Source organism: Macrobrachium nipponense, chromosome 17 (assembly GCF_015104395.2).
Source record: "Macrobrachium nipponense isolate FS-2020 chromosome 17, ASM1510439v2, whole genome shotgun sequence".
Classification (NCBI taxonomy): Eukaryota; Metazoa; Arthropoda; class Malacostraca; order Decapoda; family Palaemonidae; genus Macrobrachium; species Macrobrachium nipponense.
Window position 1 is genome coordinate 3692675 of NC_087210.1, and position 19866 is coordinate 3712540.

The window sequence follows — 19866 nt, forward strand, 5'->3', positions numbered from 1 at the left end:
CTCCTGGGGGTGGTCGTACCCACCCACCCCACCCCTACCTCTTCTTAGCTTTAGAGCCCTTTCAGGGAGGTGTGGATGACTGCTCTTTATTTATTTGTTTATTTACTTTTTTAGCTCTTCAGGATAATTCAGGATAGCCAAAAATACAGTTTTCATGTCTTGTCTAGTTTTCTGTATTTCTGTATATCAAGAAAATTCAAAGTAGTTTTCTGTATTTCTGTACATCAGGAAAATTCAAAATAGGAAAAATAATACCACTAGGAAAAATACACAGTGGTATTGTCTTCACTAGTTTTCTGTTTTTCTGTACATCAGGAAAATTCAAAATAAGAAAAAATACAGTGTCGATGTCGTATCTATTTTTTTTCTTTCTGTTCTTCAGTACGATTCAAGGTAACAGAAAATATACTGCTAGGTACGTCTCTCAGTTTCTTAGTCTTGTCAATTACAAGGATTCATTCTTTGGATGCTTAAATATGTCCCCCTCCCCCTTTTTTTCAATATTCACCAACCATTGGATCCAGGTAATATATCTAGTTTATATTGTGTGCTGTTTATCAAGCGAATGCTTTTTTTTTCTTATAAGCCAGGATTAATGTTTCTCTGATTATACATGTTTGTAGAAGCATATGGAATACTGTCAACTGTCTTTACAGGGCTGGTACCTTGTCAATTACTTGAAATATATTAAGGAAATGATAGCGTTTTTAAAAGTATATGCAGACTTACAAAGACAGTGGCACACAGATATGTTGATGTATACGGAATACAGTTCAGATAAAAGTGCAGTTATATCTTGAAATAGTGGTACAAGTGGATGCTTTCATTGCAATCAGTAAAGCAGTTTCATTTTTCTGTATATAAGCAGTACAGTGAATTTTTTTGTGATTATGGCGAAGACGTTGCTTATAAAAAATTTAGTACCAAGTTTCAGTACAGTAAAAAAAAAATAGCACCAAGTTTCAGTAGTACAGTGAAAAAAAGAGTACCAAGTTTCAGTACAGTAAACAAAAAAAGTATGTACCAAGTTTCAGTACAGTAACAAAAATAGTACCAAGTTTCAATACTTTACTGCTATTGTTATCATTCCTCGCAAGTGCTCCCAAAGATTTTCAGGATATATGGCAGCTTATATTCTTTTATTTATTCCTTTGTGTTCTGTTTTCCTAGCGTTCTGTTGTTATAGGTCTAGGCACCTGGTTTCCTCCGTATCACTATTTTAACGCACTAAACCCTGAGCTCTCTCCCTGTGCAACTTGCAGTAGGCCGATCAGTAAGGCAGAGAAGGACATCGAGAACTCGAGGCGTTCGTCCCCGATCAAGCACGTGAGTACCTCTTCCCGCGAACGCCCAACCACCGCGCCGCCCAAACCTAAGCCCGCAGCTGCTGTGCATGTGAGTGTGATACCTGGGCGCTTTCTGTGTTGTTTTTGTTTTGCCTCTTGCCTGCGTTGAAGGAGAACCTGCTCCGCTGACGCTGGCAATTTATTTGCTAATATCTTTTTCCGTTTTGGGAACCGAAGAGCAGCGTCTTCACTGGTGCCTTGTCGTCGCGCCAACTCAATTTCAGCATCTACGTATGCTTTGCTCTCGAACGAACCGTTAGACTTAGTATATAAACTGAGTTTCCTTTGAATGTTGTTTCGCTTCAACAAGGCGCAGTTAGGATGCTCTGTCTCTTGGGTCCCCAGTCTGGCACCATTAGCTAATTAAGAGGGTGATATTCTTTACAAGTTGTAACGTATTGTATCTCTTAGGGCTCTTAAGTCTTAAGTCTCATATAAATAATAGCTTTAAAATATTATCTCTTAGGGCTTTTAGTCTTAAGTCTCTTATAAGTAATAGTTGTGACGTATTATCTCTTAGGGTTCTTAGTCTTAAGCCTCTTATAAGTAAAAGTTGTGACGTATTATCTCTTAGGGTTCTTAGTCTTAAGACTCTTATATAGCTGTAACGTATTATCTCCTTGGGCTCCTAGTCTTAAGTCTCTGTTAAGTGATAGTTGTAACGTATTATATCTCTTAGGTCTCTAAGTCTTAAGTATCTTATAAGTAATAGTTGTAACGTATTATCTCTTAGTCTTAAGTCAATCATTAGTAGTAGAACTGTAAGGGTTTCGTAAGTTAAGATTATATATGTAGAAACGGGACCTTAGTCGGGAATTCCTCAGGTTCTGCGTCCCAAGCCCTTATAGTTGTTAGGGAAAAGGACCCTTTCTTATCATATAAAATCAACATTTCTCTCCCCCACAGGTCCCTGCTCCCAAATCAGTTAAGAATCATACGAACATACAGTAATTATAAGTTAGTTTAAGGTATTTTTCTCTGATGTGCATTCAATTATTAGGATTGACAACGTTTATATAAAGTGTAGCAGCTCTCAGGACCTTAGTCCCACGTCCATATTTAGTTTAGGTGGATTGCAAGCGAATTTGTAAGCAGGGATTTTGTACTCCCAAACCCAAAGGCTTCAAAAAGCAAGGTTACAATTTGACGAGAACTCATAAACAGTTCAGAAAATCTAGATCGAAAACTTGAGAAGAAATCATTACCGAAATATATTGGCAACATGTAAGACTTTCGAAATTATATGTATCAGAAGAAACAACAGATGTGTTCAGTAAATTCGCATGATAACCATAATTGAGATTAGATTTTTGAAAATTAAGATCTAGGTCTTCACGCCATGCATTTGCCAAGAGGGTCGTGAGAAAGAAGGTAGTTCAATTATCCATCTTCGAGAAAGTTATGTTTGGAATTTAGCGATCTTTATATATATATATATATATATATATATATATATATATATATATGTATATATATATACATACACACACATATATATACAGGATACTCAGATATGTGTGTATATACATAAATGTATACTTGTTCATATATATAATATATATATATATATAGATATATATCTACAATATATATATACATATATATATACATATATATATATATATAATTATTCATATATATATCTTATATATGTATATATATATATATATCGTGAGGTTTTTTGTGGGTGTCATCCAATTATTTGTGTATTTTTTTTGTGTGTGTGTGTGCTTAATTTGAATTACATCCATTTATTAGCCTATAGGAGAATGGTAAGGCTAGTCTCTCCTGCCCTGATTTTAGAGTCCTCCTGAAAGATTGGCTGATGCTTTCATTCTTCACTTGAGCTTTTGCTAGAAGTTGACGAAAGGAGCTGTTGTTTTGTGTTAGGCAATTTTTTTTTTAACTCGAATTTTCAGCGATGTTGTTGCCAGATGTCTGCTTGCATTTATTTATATATTTATTTATTTATTTAATTTTGTTCACGTCATTCTGTTCCATTCCATGTTTTGTCTTCAGCTTCTCTGAATGACGGCACGAATATATTTTTTTAATCGTGTCTTTTTTTGCAATGGCAGCCTGACCTAAATTAGATCCAATACCGTCTCCAACAAAATGAAAACCCTTTTTTTTTCTTTCATGACGTTGGAAAGATTGCTAATCTCTATAATAATTAATATTTTTGAATCGAGGAAGTACATAGCTTTGCCCTAACTCTGTTTGGACTTAATCGTATAACCACCATTGGACTGTTAAGACGATCAGTGAATTTACTTCTAATTGGTGTCTTTCATTGCGATGTTTGATCAGTTTTCTTGACCAAAACAGCGATGCTCAGAGGTCAAACTACGGTATGGCAAAGCTAGTCGACGTTTTACGAATTGGAATGCTTGGTCGTTTTTTATCATTTAAAAAGGCTAGTTTTGAAATGGCATTATATATATATATATATATATATATATATATATGTATATATATATATATATATATAAATATATATAATATGTATATATATGTGTATATATATATATATATTATGTATATATATATATTTTATATATATATATATATATATATATATATATATACACATTCATAGATTTTATTTTTGGGATCTTTTTTTTTTTATTCAGACCCTAGTTTGCTTTACCAGGAGTTTATTACAATATATAGTTTTGCATGATTGTCTCTCAGAATTCCTCTGCTGCAAGAGATATAGAGAGCAATTACTGTTATGTCATGTGCATTGGTTTATACAGGTTTTGTTGTTAAGTAAATGTTTTTTGCATCGTCATTTTCTCAAATTATTTTTTTTATATTCTACGTCAGACGAACGTTGCCATAGTGAACAAAAAAAAGATAATTTTATTTTTAGTTATCTGAAATGATTTTTAGACTAGCCAGCCAGTTTATATATATCTAATATATATAATATATATATATATATATATATATATATTCTAATTATATCATATATAATATATTTTGAATATACATATATATATATACAGTATATATATAATATATTTATATTATATATACTATACGTATATTAATATACTATATTAATCACTCACTACTATATAGATATATTATATATATATATAAAATATATATATATATACTCAATATATATATATAGTATTATATATATATATATATATTATAGACATCATATATATATATATATATATATTATATGAAGCTTTCACGGACGGTAGTTGTAAATTCGTGACGAAAATTAACCACAAAATCTCTTTGAAATAATGAAAAAAAATACCAGGATGACTGAATTTGACACATTAAAAAAAATCTGACATAATTAAACAATTACCTATTATAATATCGTGTCTATTTCTGTCTTAAGTGATATATTAAGGACCAAAATTTGGACAACGATTGCCCCTGAAAAGGCGAAAAATCCTTTTGGAGAACATTTGAGTGGTTTTGCATGAGTGAGTAAAAAAGGGTCTAGATCGAACATTGTTTCAAAGTAAAGCAGTGAAGTCTTTGATATCCAAAAGCACATCTGGTTTGTATCGTGACGATACATTAGCACCGATGAGTTGAAAATTATGAATCCGGTTAGTATTTCAGAGCTTTTTCCTGATGGCCTATGTTATTTTTTCAAAAATCTAGATTACGCCTAGAATATCGGTAGTTTCAATTCGATTGTTAATGTCGGGTAAGGAAAAATAAGGAATGCATTTTGGAAAATTACAAAATTTTAGAATTAATGTAGGTCTATATGTTTGCATACACTATATTTTATATATATATATATATATATATATATATATATATATATTGTATGTATGTATTATATATATGTATGTGTGTGTGGGTGTTTTCCTGTGTATGGATGTATATATGTATGTATGCATGTGTGCTGAATCATACTCACATGAATTTGTGCTAGTGTTATGTATCGTGCGTGCGTATGTATGTATCATACAAGAAAACAGGAGAGAGAGAGAGAGAGAGAGAGAGAGAGAGAGAGAGAGAGAGAGAGACGGGACAATGACTTGCTGTAGTAATAGTTATTGTGGATCAAGAAAGGAGTCTCTCTCTTGAATAGAAGTCAGTCGCTCAACAGGTGTTGATCAGGTAGGCCGTAGTTTCGTGTACGTATGTGTTTGTGTGCTGATGAAGTCAAATATTTTTTGTATTTAAGATATTTCTGGGTTTTGGTTTTCGTATGCTTTTAAATTCTTACTTCATATATCGGTACTTTTGTTTCTTGTGTGTGTGTGTGAGGATATGTTTGTGAGAGTTAACGAGCGAATAATGAAGACTTATTATTTTGAGGATGTTATTACAGGCAATAGTTACAGAACGAATGACGGCGCTCAAAGCCAGGGAAGTGAATTGTATATGTGCTTATCTGTATACATATATTCTTTCATTGTTATCTGTATATAATATGGCAGCTTCTCAATCAACTCCAGGCTTCTTTTCATTCTTCATTCTTCGTCAGCCACTTTATTGGAACTTCTAACCCTCGTCACCAGTCACTGCCATCAGCTGTATCAAGACTTACCTGAAAACCTGAACCTCTCTCACCAGAACCTTAACTTGAACCTCTCTCACAAGAACCTGAACCTTTATTCTGAAATCCATTCTTTCTGCATTTACTAGTTCTTCGTTGGACGATTCGGTTACGTGCTCGACTACCGATCTCAGAGTCCGGGTTCTACTTCCAGCTCTGCCAACGCAGAATCAGAGGAATTTATTTCTGGTGATAGAAATTCATTTCTCGATGTGGTTCGGATCCCACAATAAGCTGTAGGTCCCGTTGCTAAGTAACCAATTACTTTGTAGCCGCGTAGAGATATCTAATCCTTCGGGCTAGCCATAGGAGAGCTGTTAATCAGCTTAGTGGTCTGGTTAAACTGAGATATACTTAATTTTTCTGTATTTACTTCTCCTAAGACCAACTTATTCCCGTCTTAGTTCATGCACACTTTCGTCTCTCTCTCTCTCTCTCTCTCTCTCTCATTCTCTCTCTCTCTCTCTCTCTCTTCTCGTCTCTCTCTCTCTCTCTCTGAGGACAACTAACAGAAACATTCAAATTACTGAAAGGCATAACAAAAGTAGACAGTAACCTATTTACTTTAAACGAAAACTAGACAAAAATAATGGATGGAAACTAGAACTGAAGAGATAACAACACATCTCATTGTGGGAACTTCTTTACATACAAGATACGTGACACCTGGAATAAACTGCCACCCAGAAGTTGTAAACAGCAACAGTGTGGAAGAGTTTAGAAGAATTCTAGACAAAATCATTAGAAGGACACTGTGAATGCACAGTAAAACCTGCTCCTACAGATAAGTGAGCACACGATGTTTCCTCTTAGGATGGACTAGCAAGTCTTTGAGACATCCTAATCCTCGTAACCCCTTGTGACTCTCTTTTTCTTCTTGGCTGATCTGTCCATTTCCTTGTAAACCTCGTCATGGAATTTTACCTACTTCATATGTACTGATTCATTTATCTATTTAAATATAGATTATCATTTGTCTAATCATTCTCTTATCTTTGTCATCAGTTTCACTTGCCTTAATTAGTTGTATATACTGGTTGCGTTCTAGTTATACAGTCAGAGAGAGAGAGAGAGAGAGAGAGAGAGAGAGAGAGAGAGAGAGAGAGAGAGGTGTCTGTGAGCGAGTGATTGTTTGCTTTTTCATAAATGATCCTGTCAGTGAAACGTATGTGTATCATAGGATTTAGAATTGACCTACATATTAAAACTGCCTGTCTATAATATCTACATAATAGTTCTCTCATGTGACTTGCTCTCAACAGCTGCTGATTTTATTATTCAGCTTACGATGACTTGTATTGTCATTGAAAAAAAAGAGGTTTCAGTGTGTGGCGTGATGGTTGAATGCTCTTGTTATATTTAAATTCTTTTTTTTTTTTTTTTCATAGGGACACATGATAGCCTCTATTCAAACTTTGGCAATAGAATTACGTGCTACTCTTTCATTAGCATTCTTAGTTATATATTGGATGATTCGTGCTTTTTGTCTTGTTTTATTTTATATTATATGTAAATTTATATATATAATATATATATATTATATATATATATCATATATATATGTGTGTGTGTGTGTGTGTGTGTGTGTGTGTGTTTGTATATATATATATATATATAGGTATTATATATATATATATATATATATATATATATATTGTTACGGCTACGAATGCACATGAATATGATACACAGATAAGATCAGGATAATAGGTTGTTTATTCAAGAAAAAAAACTTGGATGTTAAGAGAACAAGGTGAGAGAGAAGGCAGCTCTGGATTAACTGGACAGAGTATAGGAGGTTGGCACCTCAAGGATTTCCTTGCAAACCTGAGTGTAAAAGGGAAAAAAGTTGACTTGGGAACTGCATATAGTTTAGGAAGGTTTGGCTAGAAAGGAAAATAAATTTTTAGGAGTCTCGAATCTTAGGATCATAGGAGGATGGTTGTGCTGGGTGCTTTAAATGCAAAGGTGGACAATTGATAAGGAAGCAGTTTACTTGTGTTTTTGAGGTGCAAGTTGAAAGACTGTTGTTTTCCTGTTTTGTCATTGTGTGTGCGTGTTTGTGATTTATGGTACGCCATAAAACTCCATGAACACTCGCCAATAACTTGTCACATGGACATCACAGACGGGTTGAACGGAAGTTGATGACAAATTGGTAGATCTAAACAGTGTTTCGTGCATTTATGTATTGGCCGAAAGCTCGTTCTCCGCTGTGACCATTGACATATTTCAACATTTTTGTGCTGTGCAAAAGAATAGTTACTGCCTTATGTTTATGACTTGTTTTACTGCAGTATGTATGCACCTGTAGTTTGTAAGCGTGAGCTTGATACGTATTGAAAAACGGAAGACATGCTTACATGGTTTGCTTTTGTGAGAAATTGAAAATGAGGTGAGGCTATTCCCACCAAGAACTTGGCAACTCTCACCTGATTTCTTTACAAGTTCCTCATATCCTGAGGTGTCACCTGATAAACATGGCTGTAAATCTGATGTAATTCTGCTCTAAAATTCTTGAGATTTCATGGCAACACAGAAGGAAACACAGATCACGATTTTCAGAGTTATGAGGGTAAATGAATATCTATGAAAATGGAGTCAGAATGTTGATGTGGATGATGGAAGAATGATAGAATTGGCAGTTTAGATTTTGAAGTAGAGGTTATGGAGGACTGCAGGATGAGAGTGGAGTAAGGTGGCAGGGTTTGTGCAGACGATTTGAAAGTGAATTGGTGTGTTTATGGAAGTTAAAGTTCGAGTATTTGAAGGGATTGTTTGGCCAACTTCTATTACATAAACAAGTCATGAATGTTGACCGTGAATGAAAGCAACAGTTGAACCTGTTGATCCAAATTGCATGTGGAGCATATACTGGTGTAAGAAGAATTGGCAGGGTGAGAAATGGAGATTATACTAATATGGTTCAGACATGTACCCTAATCACATTCGGTCTCGTCATCTTAATTAAGATACCGCTCTCCAGAGTTAAATTTCTCTATTCCAATTGGATGCCGAGGCACACTTTCCGTCCATTTAAGCTTAAGTTTTACCATAATCAAGATTCAAGTATAGTTTATATGTGTGTTATTTAATACTATATAATTTTAGAATAAAATTCCAAAGGCTGAACCCTATGTAAGTTAGCTTAAGTCCTACCTGTTAGATAATTACAATCTTGATAGTTATTAATCATAGTTCTTCTACGACCATTTTCCCATTTTGTCTCGGTCGAATGAGTTGGAGGAATGCTTCTATCACGCATAACAAGAACCCCTTCCACAGAATGTCTTGCAAGGGTAACACCTCAGCCATAGTTATCGTATGCACTTTCATTTCACCCTCCAGACGCAGAAGACTCCAGCCGACAAAGCCGACTTGAGGAGCTCAAAAGAATCGACACCTCGACACCACTACGATCGCACCACAGGAGCAGCAGGTGGGATCCCCAAACCCTTCCTTCCCGTCCTCCAAAATGTCCCTGGAGGGTCCTTTCCCATCCTTTTTTCTTAAAAAAACCCTGACAATGCTCCCTCACCTCTGTTGTTGGAACTTTCAGCAGGCGGATCCTATCTCTTTTGATTTCATGTTTCGTTTTTTCATTTACCCTCACTTTCTTTTCTAGCTGTTGACAGGATATGATGCGAAAATTAACCCTAGAACATGTTTCACGTATTTTCCATTCCTTCTAGAGCATCCTATAAATCAGTTCGAATAAAGCCTTAAAGAGAACTTAAATGGAAGCAGAGAACTCTAGACTCAGTTTGGTGTAAATAAGTACTAGTTGTACTTGATGTCCTTCCGAAGCGGGCTAGTCATTTAGTTGTAGCATGGTGTGCATGGAACGTTTACAGTAACTTTGTGTTTTTTTAAACTAACCTTTTATGTTTATGTTTTAAAGAAAAAGCATGGATTTACAGTGGATCTCTCTTGACGGCACTTTGGTCCACAACGTGTCCTCTTAAACGTGCAGATGTCTTGTTGATTTCAACGAATGAATAAAAAGGCCCCAATGTCTTGTGTCGATCCAGTCTGTAAAAGCATGGCTTTTCAACCCTTGACTTATCGAAATAACAGTTTGTTTCACCATATCATTTAACCACCTGTTTTAATAAGTTCATCCGTTGTTTATGTTTATTTTATTTATTTTATTTATTTGTTTTTAACTCATGTCTTGAGTTGGTCTTTCCTTCCTGTCTTGTGTTAGTTTGACCGTTTTTCTGTGTATTGTGGTCTCTCAGAGGAGGGTCTCTTGATCACCTCGCCGTCAAGGGACAGGATTGAACCAATCGTTCCCGAAGATTGGTCTTCGCGCCGCTCTTCTCGCAGGACCCCACCAATCACAAGCCCAATGAAAGGTACGGTAACAGTCCTCCGTTTCCCGTTTTCTTTGATTTGTATCCATATGGTGACATTTCTCCGTTTTCTATGATTTACCTCCTCCCACATCCTGTTCGACCCAGCAACTGTCGCGTACTTTTGAGTTGACCTTACCTTGACTTATTCCTTTATTCTGTCAGTTATCTGTTATGGTTTTCCTTTAGCTTTTGAGGGTTTGTTATGTATACTTGGCAGTGTTAACTGTAAAAGCTTGTTTCTATTTAATTAGCCGAACTGAGGGAAGATTATTGAGATATTCTTGTAAATCAATCGATGAGTTTTGCCTTATGGTATTTCATTACGTCATTCAGTATACTGAGAGTTGAAGCTGTAAAGTAAATGTGTGTATATACCTCCATTGTTGTTTTATTCAAATTCTTGATCATGTAAGCAGTTATGCGAACAGACAAACAGTCACACTTACGTAAAAACATACATACATATATAGTACACATGCATACACACACCATATATATATATATATATATATATATATATATATATATATATATATATATATATAGTTATATATATACACTCCATTTTGAGTTGTTTTTCAGCGATATTTTACTTCTTACTTTTATGTTCATAGTGCAAATCGAGACCTTTAGAACAATTAAAGAATTTGATTTCATCGGATTTCGCCAAATTTCATGACATTTATTTTCTGTTCCTGATTTTTCCCCAATATTAAAAAAAAAAAAAATCCTAGGAAGCACTTTGTTCGTGTATTCTTCCTTCAAGTTCCAGTTTTAATGTTTGTGACTTTCTTATTTTATTTATAATGTTGTGTCAGATAATTTCGTTGTCTTGGAGAGAAAATAATAATAATAATAATAAAAGTCATGTGTTCATTCGCGTAGTGAGACAATACGTAGCTTTTGTTTGCTAAGTGGAAGGTCAGGAAGGAGGAATAGTGGATCTTCTGGTCTACGAAGCGCAGTGTAGAGAGCTACAGGATGTGAAGGTCAGTAGTGTCCTGTAGGATTCTTGATTTCGTATGTAGGAGATTGTGCACACCTGACAGCCCTCTGAACGTCATGACATGAAGCATTCTCTGCTTCCAAAAAGAGAGACAAAAAAAAAAAGATAAATTTATTGAGTTGCCTTGCAGAATGTGATTTGTTTTTTTATGTCTGTACTTATACGGGGGGGTTCAAAAAAGGTATGTTTTGATGCTGTTCAGTTTTCAAGAGCGTCTTGCGTGCTTGCTTGCTTGCTTGCTTTGGTCACATGCTGTCAACTTGACGCCTCAAGATTCGCCTTAGGAAGTTGGTGAACAGCTTGGTGACTGCCTGCAAGAGTATTCTGTATGCACAGGCCAATATTATAAAGTTCTGCAAAAAAAAAAAAAAAGTTTGTTGGCTGTATTCAATAGAAATCTTTCTACTCATTTAAATATATAATGATTGGTAACACATTTTTTGGAGATCATTATTTAAAAAACTAATCAAAACTTAGGTACAGTAATTTGAAGCTGTGGCAAAATGGAAGGCATCAAGACATGTCCTTATTTGAATCCCTGATGTGTTCTGCTGGAATAAAAAAAAACAATTATTGCTTGGTTTTATGTCATCATGTGTGTTGCAGTTTGTAAATGTATTTTGATAAAGAACCTTGAAGTACTTCCCTGTACTGTCCTTATGCTCGATGTCCAGAGAATCCAGAGAATAATGGTTATCTTACCTTTATAACCTGGGAGCTTTTATCAGTCTGCTTAATTAAGGCATGAGTGGGATGTTGCATTTTCTCTTTCCAGTTAGTTCAAAGTTGAAGAAAAAGATGGTAAAATGTCAATTACATTAACAAAATAGTATAAGTATTAAGAAAACGTCTGATTTGATCATTCTGGATTTTTTTTTTTTTTTTTTTTTTTGTGACTGGTCAGAAATGTTTTTCATCTCTGAGGCATCAAAGCTGTGTATCCTAAATTTAAGTTGTTTTTTGACATTAGTACGTAGATGTGCATCACTTTTACCAGTAATTAGAAATTTTTCCAAGGTATATGGCTGAATTACAAGAACAACCAAACTCAAATGATTTTATCTTGTGATCGCGGCCTATTTTTTTGGTGAACTTTTTTCTCCGCCCAATTTTGATGATAAAAAAAAAAATTTTGTTTAACCAAATAGTCGATTAGTTTTAATCATCCAAATCTTGGTGCGTATCACGCTTGAAGCCCCCTTAGATTCTTTGAAAATGTTAACGCTGATGTTTTATAGACTTACGATTAATTTTTTCGTATAGTGATACACTTAGTGGTAGCATTTCCCAGTTCTGTTAAATGCTGTACTGGTTTTTTTATTCTTAGTGAGCGAGGGAAGCCGTTGTGGGAGCCACAATTGCTTCTCTCTGTTGTATGCTAAGCGATGTGTTTTTTTGCTTATGACCTCCATGGCCGTCGGAAACTGCTAAATCCCAGACACCTCTCTTCCTAATGTGTCCTTTCAATGGCTTACCGTCTGTTTTCGTCACAGTTAAAAGCGTACTCTAAATTGCAGCTAATAAGTCGAAATGTGCTTTAAAATGAGTTAAAAATGATTAAGATAAGTCATAATTCTCTTTTATGATTTATGCTTCATTCCTAAACTTTCTATCCATGTTGGAGTTGCTCTTAGTGGAAGTAGATTGACGAATCAATCCCGCGAATCATTTTGGATCGTAAAGCGAGACTGTTTAAGCCATTCAACCACCTGACCCCCCCCCCCCCTTCCCCACCCCCGGTCTATGTATAGTCCTTGAGAACCACCACATCCTCCCCTACCCCCACCCACCCCCCAACCAAACCTCACCCTCCTCCTGCACAGCCTGGTAGGGAAAGACAAAGATGAAAGAGAGCGAGAATCCTTTGGTCTTGCATGTTCCGCCCTGTGTTTCAGATGGCCTCCCCAGCAGCAGACGAAGGTCCAACAGAGCTTCCTCAGCGGCCAGACCTCCCCCACCCAAGGACTGTAGGTCCTCTGTAGGTACGGCCCTGCTTTTCCAAGGTTCCTTTTAAAAGGCTTTGTGGGCACTCTGGTACGATGGTGAGCCAAATTTCCTTTCTACTACACTCTCATGTGAGACAATTGGAGCATTGCTTTAAATTTAGATTCGTCGATCGAGTTTTCAAATTGCAAAATTTTGCCTGTAAAGATAAGATAAACACCTTCGTAGCTATATTCAAGATTTTAGAGTCAAGCCATTAAGGCTGTTTTTTTTTTTTATCTCTCACAGTGTCTTTGAGAAATTGATTTCATTTGCAAATCTCTGAGGATATTACTGCCGTAGCCTTTGAAGAGGACACACAATGTTTCATAATCTCTCCCTTACGGAAAAAAAGAAAAAGCTGTGTTTCTGAGGTCCACCCACGTCAATTCATTTGAATTAAGAGTTTCATTGGCCTTATAAAGTATATACCTCTTCAAAATTCAAGTCGAATTCAGCTTAGGATTTTAGTACTAGCTCATTTTTTTTGGTGGTTGATTTTTTCACATAGCTCAGAGCTTTTATAGAGCTTCTCCCAGTTCATAGAGTAATGCAGCTTTTCTTGAGATTCGTCCCTCCCTTCTATATTTGCCCACTAGAGTTTTCACAAGGTTTCTAGCAACTTCGACAAAGGTATAGTATTTTGTGTTTCAAGTTAGACTATATACTCTTGTTCTTATCTACCGCCTATGCATGACACTTCGTTCGACAAGAGAATCGCAGTCTGTTCCTTCTTTTAACCTTATATTTATTTTTTGTTTTGGTTCTTCTTTTACCTTTTGTAAGAGATCATTTCATCCCCATGTGTCAGAAAAAAAGAAACTGTGATTTAGTAGCATTTAACTTGAGAACATTTGTCGGAATTTCCGTCTGGATTGCATTTCTTAGTCTAGATGAAATATTGTACCTATAGTACCAACCCACTTATAGTAATAAAAACTTGTAGCCTTTGAGATACCCGTGGTGTCATAGGGTTCAATTTGACTAGCATTCAAATCTAGTTTGTATATTCTGTAAATATGATCTCAGTTAACTGGACTATTCTTCTTAGTATAGATAAAAGTATTGTACCTATAGTACCAACCTACTTATAGTACTAATAACTTGTAGCCTTTGAAATACCCGTGATGTCATAGAGTTCCATTTGACTAGCATTCATATCTAGTTTGTATATTCTGTAAATATAATCTCAGTTAACTGATCTATACTATTATTACCCCTTCCTTGTGCATGCATGTATGACACATACATAGTCCAACTATCCAAGACACGATCGACATCGATCAACGCACTCATTCTAAAAACACTGAATTAGCACCGTTACACTAGTCAAGATTTCTAGTGTTAACTCAAATCGCCTACCCGACCAGATAGATAGATAGATAGTTTGCTTATCTGCCACAAGTGGCAAAGCTTTGCAATCAACACCATGAGAGATTCAGTGTATAGGTGTGACACTTCACTAACCAGCTATGTGTGTATGTGTAACACTGATTAATGTTTAATGATAGAAATGAGACTAGGTGTAGCCAGTATGGTTGGTAGTCACAGGGTGGTTGATGGCGATGCTAACAATGTATTGGAACTATATAAGAATCATGAGGACTGCCCCACAGGATATGAATGCCCCAGAATAATATCGCCCACGCCTTGTTTTCGCAGGAGGTCGTTCAATAAGCGTCGGCCCCGAGAACCGTTCGCCCAAGCGGACTTCGCGCCCACCCTCCACCCACACCACAGCACCCGCAGCCAAGCCCGAGAGGCGCCCCAGGCCAAGTAAGTAGAGGAAGTCTGAAACTCTGTGTAAATTATAGATTGGTAAAAAGTGAAAAGCATAAAAACTTGAGTACTAACAGAGTAAGTGCTCCTTCTTCTTGTTCAGTTTCAATTTTGACTGCAGCTGTACCGAGTCTTAATTCATGTCAGTGCAACGACCCCTTTGGAGAGGTCGTTGGTCGAATTGAGTGTGTTATAGTCTTTCCTACCTGAAATTATGTTTCCTTCCTTCCATTTTCATCCATTCTTCCACGCTACGTAGTCTCGCGTTTTCGTGGTTCGACTTCCACGTTATTCAGTCACCTCGGTCACTCAGGAGGCTCGATTTCCGAGCTTCGTTTCCGTTGAATAGGCAGATGTTTGTGAAAGTCGAGAATAGGCCGATGTTTGTGAAGATCGAGAATAGGCCGATGTTTGTGAAGATTGAGAATAAGCCGATGTTTGTGAAGATCGACAATAGGCCGATGTTTGTGAAGATCGAGAATAGACCGATGTTTGTGAAGCTCGAGGTAGATTTACTGTATGTATGGTATGGCCAAGAAACATTATTGTAAATAATTTATTTTTTTTATTCTTAAAGAGTAAATTTAACTGAATGAACGATCATAGTCAACAGGATGTAGGATAGTCATATAAATTATATTTCTCCCATTGTATTCATTCCTTAGTCTTAATTCCACACGTATTTAAACTGCAGATACGAATAGGTTAAAAAAATAGAAAAAGGACAATCTGACGATGGTTTCTAAAAATTGATAGTCATATAGATTCAAATTATTACGCAAAGTTTGAGTCTTCAATGGACAGATACAGGATACTTGAAATTTTACAGTAATGTATGTTTTAAAAATAGCCGATAGAAGTTTCAGGATTTTAAAATAGTATAACAATTTTTGAAAAGGAAGCCCAAAACCAGTGAACTGATTGTTACAGAGTTGCGTGCATAGAAATTTGCAATTTGGGAACTACCATTAAGATATACAAGGTGTCCATAAAGTCCCAGTACCATTCTGTGCAATAAATACTTGTAGTGGTGCTGGGACTTTATAGACACCATATATATATATATATATATATATATATATATATATATATATATATATATATATATATATATATATATATATATTGTAAATTTTATAGCAGTGTAATCACCTGTCTATAGAAATGATATGTATATATGATGAAAAATAATTATAGTTCCTCTTTAGATACTGGAGTGACGCGTATCGTACTACCAGCTAAAAATGAACAGTATATGAAATTTTCCGTTAAATCTTGTCAGACATCTGGTGCTAACCATCATCTTATCAATAAGATGAATTTAGAAAGTTGACTTTGAACGGGAGCCGAGGAATGACGCTTAGAATCAAGTGATTTAGAGGTTTTTCCTTCGAGGGATTGATTGTACGAAAGGCCAAACGTCGATATATAAAAACAACCATTTTTTAATGGACTAGCTATATAATGAACCAACACCCCCCCCCCCCCTCTCTCTCTCTCTCTCTCTCTCTCTCTCTCTCTCTCTCTCTCTCTCTCTCTCTCTCTCTCTCTAAAACCCCCTCGAAGGCTAATCAATCTCCACTTTGTAAAGTGAGTCGCTAGTCGTCTGCGTGACATGAGAAACGTGCTTAGTATTAAGCAGGGATCCATTGTGACACTTTGGCATTATATGTTGATTTACGTTTCATTTTGCAATTCAGTCATTTACATTTTTGTGTAAACTTGCTTTAGTTTTATCTGTAGCAAACTGTTTTATTATACAGATTGGATCGTAGAGTATGTAAGCTTTAACTGTTTATGCAAATTTCTCTGATTATAACGTACAATCATTTGTGTTGTCAATAAATTTATAAATCAGTTTTGGCTTTGTATATATATATATATATATATATATATATATATTATATATATATTATATATATATATATATATATACATACATACATATATATACTTACTTAATCAAGAAGTAATTTTCTTCGTGGTGATACAAGTAACAGTTCTAAATAATAGAGGCAACTCAATTATGTTTATTTTGTTATTGGAAAAATATTGATCTAAAATGCGTTGAAAAGGTTTTGGAAATTTAACGTTATGCCGCTATATTTAAAAGAGCGTATAATTGTCCATCAAATGAAATAATCATCTATGGTAACGCTAATTTTCGAAAACGCCGATGTATTTTGATATGCATTTAATTTAAGAGTATTTTGGCTGGATTGTTGTGTGTGTAGAGCCGTCTGTGTTTATATATTCTTTAGTAAAATGTTTGTAGTTACTTGCGTTCAAAAATAGAATACGAAAAAATGTACTAGCACTGACCCAGAACCCACGATATGAAGAGGGAGTAGAAGAAAAGACGACAATATTTGACGGTAGATGATGATCAGGGTCACTTGCCTTTCGTTTTTCCAGCCTTTACTTTTTCCAGTCTTTAGCCTTTCCTTTTACCAGCCTTTCCTTTTTCCAGCCTTTCCTTTTTCTAGACTTTCCTTTTTCCAGTCTTTCCTTTTTCCGTCCTTTCCTTTTTTCCAGCCTTTCCTTTTTTTAGCCTTTCCTTTTTCCAATTTCGTTTTTCCAATTCCAGCCTTTCCTTTTTCGAGTCTTTGCTGTTTCCAAACTTTCCAGTTTCCAACCTTTCCTTTTTCCAGCCTTCCTTTTTTCCAAGCGCTGTTCCTTTTACCAGCCTTTCCTTTTCCAGCACTTTCCTTTTACCACCTTTCCTGTCACCAGCCTTTCCTTTTCCAGCCTTTCCTGTTTACCAGCCTTTCCTTTTTCCGGCCTTTCCTTTTTCCAGCCTTTCCTTTTTTGGTTTCCCAGCCTTTCCTTTTTCCAGCCTTTCCACCTTTTACCAGCCTTTCCTTTTTCCAGGTTTTCCTTTTTCCAGCCTTCCTTTTACCAGCCTTTAATTTTTCCAGCCTTTACCTTTTTCCGAAGCCTTTCCTTTTTCCAGCCTTTTCCTTTTTCCAGCCTTTCCTTTTACCAGCCTTTCCTTTTACCAGCCTTTCCTTTTTCCAGCCTTTCCTTTTACCAGCCTTTACTTTTTCCAGCCTTTCCTTTTTCCAGCCTTTCCTTTTTCCAGCCTTTACTTTTTCCAGCCTTTCCTTTTTCCAAGCCTTTCCTTTTTCCACCAGCCTTTATTTTTCCAGGCCTTTCATTTTACCAGCCTTTCCTTTTTCCAGGCTTTTTCCTTTTCCAGCCTTCCTTTTTTGTTTCCAGCCTTTAATTTTTTCCAGCCTTTCCTTTTTGCCAGCCTCCATTTTTACCAGCCTTTCCTTTTTCTTTCAAGCCTTTCTTTTACCAGCCTTTCCTTTTTCCAGCCTTTACCTCTTTTTCCAGCCTTTACCTTTTCCAGGCCTTTCCTTTTTCCAGCCTTTGTTTCCTTTTCCAGCCTTTTTGTTATTTTTCCAGCCTCTTTTCCTTTTCCAGCCTTTCCTTTTTTTCCAGCCTTTCCTTTTTCCAGCCTTTCCTTTTAACCAGCCTTTCCTTTTTTCCTTTTACAAGCCTTTTCCTTTTTTGTCCAGCCTTTATTTTTCCAGCCTACTTTTACCAGCCGTTTCCTTTTTCCAGCCTTTCCCTTTTTCCAGCCTTACCTTTTCAGCCCCTTTCCTTTTTTCCAGCCTTTCCTTTTCCAGCCTTCCCTTTTTTTCCAGCCTTTACTTTTTTCCAGCCTTTATTTCCAGCCTTTCCTTTTACCAGCCTTTCCTTTTTCCAGCCTTTCCTTTTTCCAGCCTTTACTTTTTCCAGCCTTTCCTTTTACCAGCCTTTCCTTTTTCCAGCCTTTCCTTTTTCCAGCCTTTCCTTTTTCCAGCCTTTCCTTTTTCCAGCCTTCCTTTTTCCCAGCCTTTACTTTTTCAGCCTTTCCTTTTACCAGCCTTTCCTTTTTCCAGCCATTTCCTTTTTTACCAGCCTTTCCTTTTTGTTTAAAGCCTTTTCCTTTTTCCGAGCCTTTCCTTTTACCGCCTTTCCTTTTTCCCACCAGCTTTCCTAACCAGCCTTTCCTTTTTACCAGCCTTTCCTTTTTACCAGCCTTTTTCCTTTTTCCAGCCTTTCCTTTTCCAGCCTTTCCTTTTGCCAGCCTTTCCTTTTTCCAGCCTTTCCTTTTTCCAGCCTTTCCTTTTTCCAGCCTTTCCTTTTTCCAGCCTTTCCTTTTTCCAGCCTTTCCTTTTTCCAGCCTTTCCTTTTACCAGCCTTTCCTTTTTCCAGCCTTTACCTTTTACCAGCCTTTACTTTTTCCAGCTTTCCTTTTACCAGCCTTTCCTTTTTACCAGCCTTTCCTTTTTTCCAGCCTTTGTTTTTTACCTTTCCTTTTCCAGCCTTTCCTTTTTCACCAGCCTTTCCTTTTTTTCCAGCCTTGTCCTTTTACCAGCCTTTCCTTTTTCCAGGTTTCCTTTTTACTTTTTCCAGCCTTTCCTTTACCAGCCTTCCTTTTTCCCGCCTTTACTTTTTCCAAGCCTTTACCCTTTTTCTCCAAGCCTTTGCCAATTTTTCCAAAGCCTTTCCATTTTACCAGCCTTTCCTTTACCAGCCTTTCCTTTTATTTTTCCAGCCTTTGCTTTACAGCCTTTACCTTTTTCCAGCATTTCCTTTTCCAGCCTTTCCTTTTTCCAGCCTTTTTACTTTTTCCAGCCTTCCTTTACTTTTTCCAAGCCTTTCCTTTTTTGTCCAGCCTTTACTTTTTATCCAGCCTTTCCTTTTGACCAGCCTTTTCCTTTTTCCAGCCTTTACCTTTTTACCAGTCCTTTCCTTTTACCAGCCTTTACCTTTTTCCAGCCTTTCCTTACAGCCTTTCCTTTACCAGCCTTTGACCTTTTTCCAGCCTTGCCTTTTAACCAGACCTTTACC

The 19866-nt window shown here is 36.1% G+C and overlaps 1 protein-coding gene across 50 annotated transcripts in view; it reads left to right on the forward strand.

Moving 5' to 3' along the window:
• LOC135196123 (titin-like) overlaps positions 1–19866 on the forward strand; it is an 856828-nt gene that overhangs the window by 803173 nt on the left and 33789 nt on the right. For 44 of the 50 annotated variants that reach the window (XM_064222640.1, XM_064222592.1, XM_064222593.1 and 41 more), the window contains 5 exons: positions 1263–1395; positions 9244–9334; positions 10137–10253; positions 13155–13241; positions 14905–15018. In XM_064222640.1, coding sequence (XP_064078710.1) covers positions 1263–1395; positions 9244–9334; positions 10137–10253; positions 13155–13241; positions 14905–15018 — 542 coding nt within the window. The remainder of the gene's footprint in view (positions 1–1262; positions 1396–9243; positions 9335–10136; positions 10254–13154; positions 13242–14904; positions 15019–19866) is intronic. The other 6 variants (XM_064222602.1, XM_064222614.1, XM_064222605.1 and 3 more) reach the window with 6 other exon arrangements.